This window comes from Euleptes europaea, chromosome 17, assembly GCF_029931775.1.
Source record: "Euleptes europaea isolate rEulEur1 chromosome 17, rEulEur1.hap1, whole genome shotgun sequence".
In the NCBI taxonomy this organism is placed as follows: Eukaryota; Metazoa; Chordata; class Lepidosauria; order Squamata; family Sphaerodactylidae; genus Euleptes; species Euleptes europaea.
In genome coordinates this window covers 33,134,432-33,146,975 of record NC_079328.1, presented here as the reverse complement: position 1 = coordinate 33,146,975, position 12,544 = coordinate 33,134,432, and the positions used below count along the sequence as shown (strand labels likewise).

General features: G+C 42.5%; 1 protein-coding gene across 2 annotated transcripts in view; it reads left to right on the top strand.

Moving 5' to 3' along the window:
* Positions 1–12,544, top strand: part of CDH8 (cadherin 8) — a 248,532-nt gene that overhangs the window by 194,673 nt on the left and 41,315 nt on the right. For both annotated transcript variants that reach the window (XM_056862985.1, XM_056862986.1), the window contains exon 8: positions 7,310–7,431. In XM_056862985.1, the coding sequence (XP_056718963.1) occupies positions 7,310–7,431 (122 nt within the window). The remainder of the gene's footprint in view (positions 1–7,309; positions 7,432–12,544) is intronic.

Below are 12,544 nucleotides of genomic sequence, written 5' to 3'. Positions count from 1 at the left end.
GTCTTCTTCATGTCACTTATTGAAAAAGACATCCTAAATGTATGTTTATTCTTTCAAACCATCTCTGCCATCTTACTTCGCTTAGGGGGGGAAAAAAACCTCCTTGTTTATTCTTTGTATATTAGCTACACATTTTAATATGATTCTCCCAGATCCAATATTTTTAGCACAACAGAGCTTAATATTCTGTTTGATAGCCTTTAAATCGGAATACTGATGAGCTTTTGAAAGGTATACCAGACTGTTGGCTATGAACAATTTTAATACAGTGTTAGCAAATTTTGATACAATGATTGTCAGTTTAATCATTTTAGCTTCTAGCATCACAAGTAGTTGAACCTATAGCTTCTAACATCACAAGTAGTCAAACATTTTTGTTTACTTTTGAGTTGTCTTCTCACACAAATGCCATTGCACTGAGTCAGGTGTCCCATGGAGTATAAACTCACTGTGGTCAAAACTGCATATTCAGTCTCAGGAGACATGACTGTCCCAGCAATCAGAGGATTATGCAAAACTAGAAGTGTGACACCCTCATTTCTGCTCAGCCAATCTGATGGGCAGCAATCAAACGGATGGCTCAATTCACAGAGGTTCAAAAGTAATTACGCAGTAACTATTAGTTATGACTCTGGAACAAGCTGCAAAGCAGTGCAATACTGAACTTAATTACATGAAGGGGAAGGGAGAGGTTGCATAAAAAAAGTTTGCTCAGTGCTTTCCTTGGAGAGACTGAGCAAGCAATGTCTTTGTGCATTCTCTGCTTCTTTGGAGCAGATTTAAATGGAAATGAACTGGCAGAGCAAGGAACTATATTTAGGAGTGTCTGCCTGTTTCAAGGGTATTCGGCAAAGACAAGTAGCATTGGGACCATCCAAATATTTCTGGGCGGGGGGACCTTTTTATTCTTATTTCCCACTGATGAGTTGGATTCAGCCAGCTTTTTCACTCAGTCTCACCCAGTTCCCCTGCTGAGGACAACCCTTGCTTAACATGCTTGTTTTTTGTACAAGCAGGTCTCATGATGCCCAATGTGGTCTCTGGGCTCATCAAAGGGGATCCCCCCTTCCTTTTTCTCTCACAGGAAAGCTAGTCAGATCCAACCTGTTGAATTCCCGATCTGCTACAGTTTCACTGACATTTTCACTCCTTTCTCAAATGCTCCCAACCAGTCAGGGATCGCATAGTTGAATAAGAAGACATCAAAATGACACATAGCTCTTCAGATTTAAGTCTGTGCTGAAATCACTGAGAGCAAATTAAGCTTATTTCGATTGAGAACAAAGCTTCCTGGACTGGTCACATGAGTGATTTTAGTAAGGTCCAAGCATCATCAAGCTGGTACAGAGAAGAGCGACGAGGATGATCAGGGGTCTGCAAACTAAGCCCTATGAGGAAAGGCTGAGGGAGTTGGGAATGTTTAGTCTGAAGAAGGAGAGGTTGAGGGGGGACATTATTCTCTCTTTAAGTATTTGAAAAGCTGTCATTTAGAGGAGGCAGGGAGCTGTTCCTGTTGGCAATAGGACTTGCAATAATGGATTTAAATTGCGGGCGGAAAGTTACCAGCTGGATATTAGGGGGAATTTTTTTTTTTTACAGTAAGAGTTGTTCATCAGTGCAATCAGCTACCTAGGGGGGTTGTGAGCTCCCCCTCACTGGCAGTCTTTAAGCAGAGGCTGGACAAACACTTGTCAGGGATGCTCTAGGTTGATCCTGCATTAAGCAGGGGGTTGGACTAGATGGTCTGTATGTCACCTTCCAACTCTATGATTCTATTATCATTTCTCCAGGCCTGGTGCAAATGTGTACCCCCACACCTGTCCTCCACTTGCACTTTCATGATATGAAAGGGAAAAAATATTTTGTTTATGAAATGTCATAAAAAGCCCATTTTATCTTTTAGCCCCAGTCTCTTGGAGCCCTGATAAAGCCTGTCAGTTCCTCCTAAGCCATACCTGTGTCCTCAGTTCTAAGAGAAGCATGCTGTTTGCATCACTTACATCAAAACTTAAATTCCACCAAAATGTTTCCCATGGCAGTTTGCAACACCAAATATTGAATTGTGAAAACAATCAAATCTAATAGAACAAGAAATAGTGGCTCCTTGAGGCCAGCTTGGGGAAATGGGACAAGGGAAAGGCTTAACCAATGCAACTACCACCCCACATTTGGAAGGTCCCCACCCCACATACTGTAGACCCTGTCTGCCTAATAATTGCACTTTTAAGAAGCTTTCTGGGGACTCCAGATTTTTTAGATCCAATCACAAGACTTCTAGCATCTGGAATAGTTTCACCTTCAGAAGGCTTTGCATTGCAGATTAGCTGGTTGATTCTGGTTGCCACCAGAATAATGCTGCAGGGCTAGGAATCATATTTTCAGCACTGTAGCTTTTCTCTTTTAAATACGCCATCCATATAAACCACCTCAATTTTACCTTCTTTTATCACCAAACATGTCATAGGATAATGCATTTCTACAAGTGAGCATTGTTGCTGATACCTTTTATTTCAGATTAAAGATTTGCAGGGGGAAAGGGCAGCATAAAACAGTACAGAATAAAATCAAGCTATCACATAGAGAGGTTATCTTGTTAGATCCCACAGATACAATCTTGGCAAATGTGTACTGCATGGAAATAGTAACATTGCAACTTTATAAACTAGCAAAAAGCAAATAGTCATATGGACCAGACTAGCAGATCATGGGAAATTTGGGTCTCCATTTGCCTCCATCTGGATATATTCACTAGTAAAAAGGTATTCATGCATTACTCCACTGGCATCAGAGCGCAGATGGGAATGTGAAAGCAGTGCATATTTTTTGATTGACAGCTGCAATTCCTAATCCAAGAAGCGAAAATCATTAAGATCTCCTTTACTGACTCAGGGTACAAATGTTTGATAAATAGAGTTGCCTGTTCCAGATTGGAGAATTTCTGGAGATTTGGGGGTAGAGCCTAGGGAAGGTGTAGTTTGGGGAGGGGAATAACCTCAGCAGGGTACAATGCCATAGAATCCTCCCTCCAGAGCAGTCATTTTCTCCAGGAGAACTGAGCTCTGTAGTCTGGAGATCAACTGTCATTCCAGGAGATCTTGAGGCCCCACCTGGAGGCTGGCAACCCTATGTGATAAACTCTACGCAGTTACTTGAAAGCACAGGACTAGAGTTGTGCAAATCAATAAACCCGAACTGAAAATAAACCCAAAATTAGCCGTTTCGGTAAATTTCGGATTTCATGTTTACCGAACACCAAAACTTGGGGATAAAGCCGAATAGGCAATTACCGAAACAGCTGAATAGATACTCGGCTTTTCAGGTTCGGCTATTCGCCTTTGCTCAGAGGCATGGCTCTGTGCTTTCTCCCTCTTCTTTCTTTCTTTCTTTCTTTCTTTCTTTCTTTCTTTCTTTCTTTCTTTCTTTCTTTCTTTCTTTCTTTCCTTCCTTCCTTCCTTCCTTCCTTCCTTCCTTCCTTCCTTCCTTCCTTCCTTCCTTCCTTTCTTTCTTTCTTTCTTTCTTTTGATTGGTTTTCTTAAGACCCCATAGTTGGGGCCCTTTTGAGATAAGGTTATTTAAAAACGGGGCTCACCCAGTCCCATCCGGAGGGATATACACTCCAACTAAAAGAGCTGACTTCAGCTGCCACTCACCAGGCTTCTGAAGGAAATTTCTTCATCCACAAAGATGAGCAATCTCCTTCAGACAGCCCCTGTGGCCATGACTTCAGCTGGCTCCAATATCACCACCACCACCCCATGAAAACCTGCTTTCCATAAGAAGGTTGCCCTGAGTAGAGGCTTCATTTCTCCGCACTATGACAATCTCTTAGAATCAGATTTTTCATGACCACAATAAAGGACTGCTCACAGGATGTCACTTGTCATCAAAAAGAATGTTTCCCGTGCCTTATTTCTCTTGCATTTAAGTTTTCTCCCTCCGTTTGGAAGCTAATTTGCATGGACATCATGCAAAGTGACACAGAAACGAAGATAGCCCGCAGACTTTGAGGTGCCAGCCAGGCAATCAGCTCTTTCCATTAGTCCTTGGCAATGCTGAACTTTTGAACCTGAAAACTGATGGACAGCTCGGCTTGGGGCTTCCTTTTGACTATGCATGCTTTTTCTGCCCATCAGAGGTTGCCTCACTCTCCCCGCACATTTTGCCCATGTTTTCCAGATGCTGTTTGAGCCAGAATCTGGAAAATGCAGACAAAACACCCAGGGAGAGCAAGGTGACTTCTGATGGGCAGAGAAAAGGCATGCATAATCAAAAGGAAGCCCTGGAGCAGTCAGCAGGGGTGACCACGGGGAAATGTCCCTGTGTAAAAGGTGAAGAAGAAGAACATAGCACAGCAAGGAGATTCTATTCTAGTTCATTCCCTAATGTGCCAGCTTGCTACATGCAGGAAGTATTTTATATGGAACATTCAAAAACTTAACCTCTCACACGCTAACATCCCATTCCTGAGCTGGCAGCATACGGCAATGGAGGGGAAGAGGCGGCTCCTCCTCCCGCCCCGCCCCTGGAATGCCTGCCCCCTAAGAGGTTTCGCCCCCCTTTCAGGAATGGGCTGTAAAAGGCTTAACTGGACAGGCTACAGCTTCATTATGCTTAATGTGTGTAGAATGGCTCTTAGATCTCTTATGCTATGCTGACAACATGGCAACAGCTGCATTGTAGATGCTTGGGATACTGCTGGGATACCATGAGAAGCCACAAGTCATCCCATACCAGCGTCAGCTCAGTTTCATTGGTTGAGATTCTGTGAGTGAGAGGGCTATAACATGAGCACCTCCTCCATCACCTGGGAATTCTTAAAACAGCTTGACTGAAAAAGGATATCGAGATAGGATTACTTGAGTTAGCTGTGGAATGCTTCGAGGCATTTTTATCAGTCTGCATGTAACCCATTTGCTATTGGTTATCCATCCCCAGTATAAACGAGGAATGATTTTCACTTTCTCTTACCTTGCTGCTTCGACTCCAAAATCATTATATTTTTGCTTATGTGAAACAAAACCTCTGATTGCTTACTTTCACACTATTGCATCAAATTTCCCCCATATAATGAACACATTTTATTTATGTGCCACTGTATCAGTATTAGCTTATAGCTAATGTACCTTGTATGTCTAGATACCAAAAGTGTTGCATGCACAATGCAAACGAATCTATAGAACCTCAGTGAAACGCAAAGAAGTGAAACCATTGACAAATGTGCAAACATGTCCAAAAAGAAATGAAATGGGGAATCTTTGCTTGTCCCTGTTATGGCTCAGTATGATGACTGCCTAAATAAAACAAAACCCCATTTCATTGTTTTATGATGTGCACGGTTAATCATCCCCTCATTGGAGATTTTCAAACTCAGTGGGCTCTTCTCTGGTGTTTAGTAAATTAATTTTTAAACGAATTCTCATGAAATTTCTAATTCTAATAACTTTAGGGTGAATGTTTATATTTCAGATGAAAGACAAACATTTTGGGGCCAGTCACAAGAGGCATGAATAATTTCTTCAGAAGCTTATCTAATTAATTACATTCCTCTGTAATGTCTATAAAAGTTGGAACTGCCATCATTTCATTAATTTAGATAAAAGGAAATCTTTAGTGTTTAAATGTGACACTTGGCACTGAGAATTCAATGCCTTCATTGTTTATATCCTCCTCCTCCCCTTTATGAAGTTCAGATAAAGAAGATGTGTTTGAAATGTTTGGAATACACAGCATGTGTGCAACTGTATTTCCCCCCCACACAGGAGAAGAGCATTATTGTCCCATGTTAAACACACCAACGAAAAGAATCCATTGCATGACTCAAGTGATAAATTGTAGAATTTATGATGAATTGAATTTACCATGTGCACGGTTCTCATTCTTTATCATGGGTCAGTCTTTTTAATGAAAGAACTACTTGAGTTCCTCACATGTATGAGAGAGAAATCAAGAGGATCTAGTAAGTTTCAATTTCTCTTAGTGTCTCTTTGGAACCACTTGCAACTAGGGTTGCCAGGTCCCTGTGTTCCACAAACAAGAGCTTTGTGGGGTGTATCTGGGGGCACACAATCCATGTGACATGCCGACATCATTTCCAGGTTTACTCAGAAGCAACGTGGATGCTCTAGCAATCCCCATCAAAACTCCATCAAAACTCTTTTGCCCACCAACCAGCTGTGGGTGGCACGGGCAATCTGGTAGATTGGCGGGCTTTTGCCCGCCCACACCAGACAGTTGGCAAGCCTACTTGAAACTGGAAAGGAAAAGGTCACAGAGTAGAGCCTAATGGGGTCAGACTAGTCCAGGATCCTGTTTTGCACAGGGTCTAGCCAGTTGTCCTCAAGGGCCAACAAACAAGATGACAAAGATGAGGCCTTCGCCTGATCCTGCCTCCTAGGACTGGCATTTGTTGAGGGAAACCAAAATTTGAGACATTGTCTATGAATGGAATCCTGGTTTCACAAACCTGCTCACATGAATTCAAAGCACTATAGAGCACACACCCAATCCAGGAAGGTCAGGAATGATCTCGCTAGGAAGTTTGTCTGGTTTTATTGATTTCAGGAAACTTTGGTAAGCTTCTGAGGAATGAGTTAATTAGTGCACAGTTTGAAACCAATTGGACAAATGGCTTAGAAGGCAAAGGTCTTCAAACTGGTGGGTGCCATCAGGGCCATACTTTGGGGCAAAAGTCCTCGACCCCAACTCATGTGCTCAGACGGGGGTGCCCCGAATAGGCTGTTTCACATGTGGAATTACACCTGCATAAAAGGCATCTTTTTTGCTTACATGCTCTTCACCTTTCCTATAAAATCTGATTGGAACACCTCTGTTGGAAGATTTTTTCTTCTTGTTGTTTTTGCCACACTGAAATAATGGATGAGCAGTCAGGCCAGCTAATAGAGTAAAATGGCAAAGATAAGCAAATAAATAAATCCTGGTTGTTTACAGCTTCCATTCCTCAAGCAGAATGTCCTTTATCAATAAAACAATGCAAACTTCATCGGGGGGGGGGGGGGAAATCTACCCATTTAGTCCAAGGTCTTCATCAAGCTAATCTCCAGCAAACAATGTTTGCAATAGAGATTTATTTGCTGTCTTCCCTTTTGTGAAATGCTGCCTGTTGGCCTTTATTCCCTCCCTCCCTTCCACCACTGGATAAAGCAGACCAATTAACCGGAGGAGAAAAGGCACAGAAAGCTTTCTGAATAAAAGTGTCTATCTACTTCAGGTCGTTTATGTCACTGGTATGAAATGAAGTATGCTTACCTCTTTCTCTCCCCCCCCCCCCACTGTGTTTTTCTTCTCTTAGGAAACCCCAGTCAAATATCCCGCGTGCCGGTTGCTATCAAAGTCCTTGATGTAAACGACAATGCTCCTGAACTGGCATCAGGAGATCAAGCATATTTGTGTGAGAACGGAAAATTGGGAAAAGTAAGTATCTTGCTCGAACATATGGGAGCAGAAGAACATAAGGGCTTGGGTAGCTAGCGTCAGGCATAGAACCCTGCCTATGTCTTTCCAGAGTGTAATGGTCTCGTACTTTGCACATGACTTGGGTCATCATTACCAGAAAGGTTTGGTTGTCAGTCTTCTAGTTCTGCCCTCTTACAGGCAGAGTTTCTTAACAAGCCTCCTGCTCAACAGAATTTGTGGGATCTCGATAATCCACATATTTTTAATAAGGCAAATTAAAAGATGCTGTTTGGGCAAGGGGAGGATAAGGAAGGAACAAAATGGCATAAGGTATGGGTTTTATGTAGAAAGACCACCTATATATGGCTCAGTCATGCAGTGAGTCAAACCATTGTATCATTTAGCTCAGGTTTTTTTCCCCTCTACCCTAACTGGAAGCAGGTCTCCAGGGTCTCTGTGAAAGATAAATCATTCTTGCAACCTGAGATCTTTTTAACTGAAGATGCTGCAGATTGCATCTGGGACTATGCACACAAAGACTATGCGGTCTACCGCTGAGCCCCTTCCCTGACAGATTTTGGCAGCATCCTGTGATTTTGAATCCATGAGGCCTTGCCTTATCCATAATTCAAGAAAAGCGCCAAATTTGGGTGAGGTTGAATGAAATAAACAGGACCTAATCTCCTAGGAGGCAGCACTACACAAATGAAACAGAATCGTTTATATTATCCAGCTTGTGAAGACACTGAGTGATGGAAATCCACAGCTTTGTAGCTACCTAATTTATTTCTGGGTAGTGACATTTTAATTTAAATAAACAGCATCTGACAGCATGACACTAGAGTTGTTAATCCAGCTATTCTTGTGCCTCATGGGTGTTTGGCATTAAATTCACCATTTACCAAAGCAGCTTACCTGACAATAGATTTTAGGACTTGTTTCTTATTGTAGGGCTGTACAAAACTCTGATTACGCCAAGATTTTATTGTTATGAACAATCCACATTTGTTTAACCGTTGTGTGGTTTCTTCCACAACTTTGGCCTGTTCTAGTTACACAGTTACCCTGAAACAAAAAATAAAAAGTAAACCATCTATCTGACCACTGAAGAATAAGATCTGAGCAAGGTGATGGTGTATTTATTTGGTTACTTCATTTATACCCCCCTTTCTCCCCAGTGGGGATGCAGAGCTGCTTATGCCTCCTCTCCTCCATTTTATCTTCACAACAGCCCTGTGTGGTAGGTTAGGCTGAGAATGTGTGACTGACCCAAGATCATCCATGGCAGGGTGGAATAGTTAATTTGTGGAACTCCCTGCCCCAGGATGTAGTGATGGCTGCCAACTTGGAAGGCTTGAAAAGGGGAGTGGACATGTTCATGGAGGATAGGGCTATCTATGGCTACTAGTCAAAATGAATACTAGTCATAATGCATACCTATTCTCTCTAGTATCAGAGGAGCATGCCTGTTATATTAGGTGCTTTGTAACACAGGCGGGATAATACTTCTGCAGTTGTCTTGTTTGTGGGCTTCCTAGAAGCACCTGGTTGGCCACTGTGTGAACAAACTGCTGGACTTGATGAGCCTTGGTCTGATCCAGTATAGCTTTTCTTATGTTCTTAATCTACCAGATCCCAGCTAAAGCTAGTCACTGCATTACCCTGGCTCTGAAAATCATCAGGAATTCAGCAGTCCTGTATGCCTCAATCATCTCCCTTCTTAAATACTTGGTAATATGAGAATTGTAGGTTTTCAGGCCATAGGCCTGGGATCAGGCTGCGTTACAAACGTGATGATGACACATTGTACATGCTCAAAACCAGATCACCATCCATCCATTCATTCATTCTGAGCAGAGGTAAAATTTTGGCCTGGATTGAAATCAACATGCCATTTTATGAATCATCAGCCTCTCATCACTCCTCCTAGTAGCACACTTGATGGCCCCAAACCGATTGGTAGGGTAGTATGCACAAAATATTAACATCTAAATAAAAAATAAGGTCCATCCAAAGGCCTGGAGACTACTGAGCATGTTCACCTGCTTTCTTCCAGAAGCCATGGACTGTTGAGGGCAATTGATCAAGATTTAATTTGGAAGGGACAAAAGAGAACAAACAGGGAGAGGGGGAATGGGCCTTCTCAATCCCAACAGCTTGTATTTTTCTTAATCATGCTCCCAAATCATGCTCTGCCTTCACACAAAACCACCTATAAATTTGGGAGCATGCGCGTGGGTGCATGTTTGTGAAATGTGCTTCAGCTCACATGATTGCTTCAAACAGTTTCTTGTTCAGCTCACCTCAGATTTCAGCTACAGGATAATTGTATTGTACCACTAGACTTCTGAAGTTCAGGGCTATATCCATAGGAAGTAACTCATTGCACCAATTTTTTAATGTACCCTACCTGCAATTCTTCACGTGTCCCTAACAGTAATTGGTGGCCTTGTTGGGAGACAAAATCAAAAAATGAAGGAATGATATAGTTGAACCAAATAGCAGGGAAATCTACAACACTAACAGGAATATAACTACATGGAGCCTTGGCCAGATTAGGCCAGGCTGGCCCAGTCTCATCAGATCTTGGAAGCTAAGAAAGATCAGCCCTACTTAGGACTTGAATGGGAGATGCCAAGGAAGTCCAGGGTCGTGACACGGAGGCAGACAATGGCAAACCAATCTAATCTCATACACACTCACACATCATACACTAGCAACTGGCTGTTGCCTTCCTTCTGTCAGATTTCAAGGCACCGGATGAGTGGGCTGTCATATGATCCAGTGTTCAGCAGCATTTTAACAGCTTTTCAGGATGGGTCAGGAGTGGAAAACTGACAGCAAGAAGCAAAAGGCTCACCCAGAACTTCAGAATATGGGGATTATCATCATCATCATCAGCATCATTATTTTGGAGGGAAAAGTTTAAAGATAGAGGCGGTAGAAGAGCCTGAAGACTAAGGGTTAGGAATTTACATCTCTGTTCATGTATTTACTTTATCTGTAGCCTACAGCCAGGGGGGCATCGTGGTTAAGAGTGGCAGACTCTAATCTGGTGAACCGGGTTGGTTTCCCGCACTCCTGCACATGAAGCCAGCTGGGTGACCTTGGCCTAGTCACAGTTCCCTCTGAACTCTCTCAGCCCCACCTACCTCCCAAGGTGTCTGTTGTGGGGAGAAGATTGGAAGGCAATCGGAAGCCGGCTTGATTCTCCTTAAAAGGTTGAGAAAATTTGCATATAAAAACCAACTCTTTTCTTCCTCTTCCTCTTTTTCTTCCTCCTCCTCCTCCTCATCTTCTTCTTCTTCTTCTTTCTTTCCCTCGAGGTTGATGACACATTGTAAAACAGTGCCCTCAAACACCATGAGACATCCATGCCTACTACCCCCTCCGCATATCACACCTAATCCAATCACAGCTGCTAATGTCATTTACTTGCTATTGACATTTACATGTTGTTACCATTGTGTGTCTGAATTCACTCATCTCTACTTAAGAACAGATGGACTCACATTCTAGCTGTATCTGAAGAAGTGAGCTGTGGCTCATGAAAGCTCGTGTCCTGCCAGAAATTTTGTTAGTCTTTAAGGTGCTACTGGACTCTTGCTCTTTTCTATTGTGTGAGACGTCCAGTAAGCCATGCAATAGAACTAGGGCTTGGAAAACTAGGAGACAATGCAAAGAAGTATAAGCCATGATATATCATGAACAGTGTAGAAAATAGAATTACAAAATAGTAGACAATACAGAAAGAACAAGATAATGCATATCATTTATTAATTAATTTTTAATTATTTCAATTTAATACCCCCACTCTCCCTGGCCAAGACCAGGCTCAGAGTGGCTTACAAGGAATATAGTATCCCATTTAATCAATAAAAAAAACATTAAAACAGCATTTAAAATAGCCCTGTAAAAAGTTACATAAAACAAATATCCTAAAGGTACCTCTAGAATGCCAAATATAAAATTACAACTAGGCGAGCGGATAGACTAAAGTCTCAGTTCGATATAGGGAAAAGTATAACAGCAGTGAGGGTTAGGGAGGGAAGCATTCATATATCAGGAACCACAGCTGGCCTCAACCATAGGACAGTGGAAGAGAATACAACCCTGTTCTCATCATAAAAGTGCCCTCTTGAACCATTCCATTATACTACACTCCTATTCCCTTTATAAAAATGCCCTCCTGAACAATTCTGTTTTACAAAATTTGTGGAATGATAGAAGTATGGGAGCCTTCCTAATCTTCTCAAGCAGCCCATTTCACTAGGTGAGAGTCACAACAGATAATACAGGGTGGCACATTGAGAAGGCTTTGCTCAGCTGAGCGAAGCTATCGTAGTGAATGCAGTAGGTGAGGCAGTCCTATGTCGGTCCAAGGCCATGAAGGACTTTGTAGGTGATAACCAGAACACTGAGTTGAACCAAGTAACTGATCAGTAACCAGTGGAGTGACTGAAGAATGGGTTTAATATACACACTCTGCTTAGCTCCCAATAGTGACTGAGGTGGAACATTCTGTACCAGCTGGAGTTTCCAAGTTGACTTCAAGGGCACATGGCCAGATTGGACAAGTCAAGGTAAAAAGGTAAAGGTAGTCCCCCTGTGCAAGCACCAGGTCATTACTGACCCATGGAGTGACGTCACATCATGACGTTTACTAGGCAGACTATGTTTTGGGGGGTTGCCATTGCCTTCCCCAGTCATCTACACTTTACCTCCAGCACGTTGTGTACTCATTTTACCGACCTTGGAAGGATGGAAGGCTGAGTCAACCTTGAACCTGCTACCTGAAACCAACTTCCGCCGGGATCGAACTCAGGTCGTGACTGCAGTACTGCAGCTTACCACTCTGTGCCTCATTTTCCAGTGAGGACCCACAGTGGGTTACAAATTCTTCCCTCATCCATTTTATCCTCATTCCTGTGGGGTAGATTGAGAAATAGTGGCTGACGCAAGCTCATCTAGAACTTCCCTGGCAGAGTGGAGATGCTAACTACTACTCCATGCAGAAATGAAAGGATGAAAAGAAAGAGAGACGGAAGGAAGGAAGAACAAATGAAGCACTGAGGAGAAATGAATCTGAAATTTAATGGAAGAGCAGGTGGAATTGAGAGATGGGTGAGGA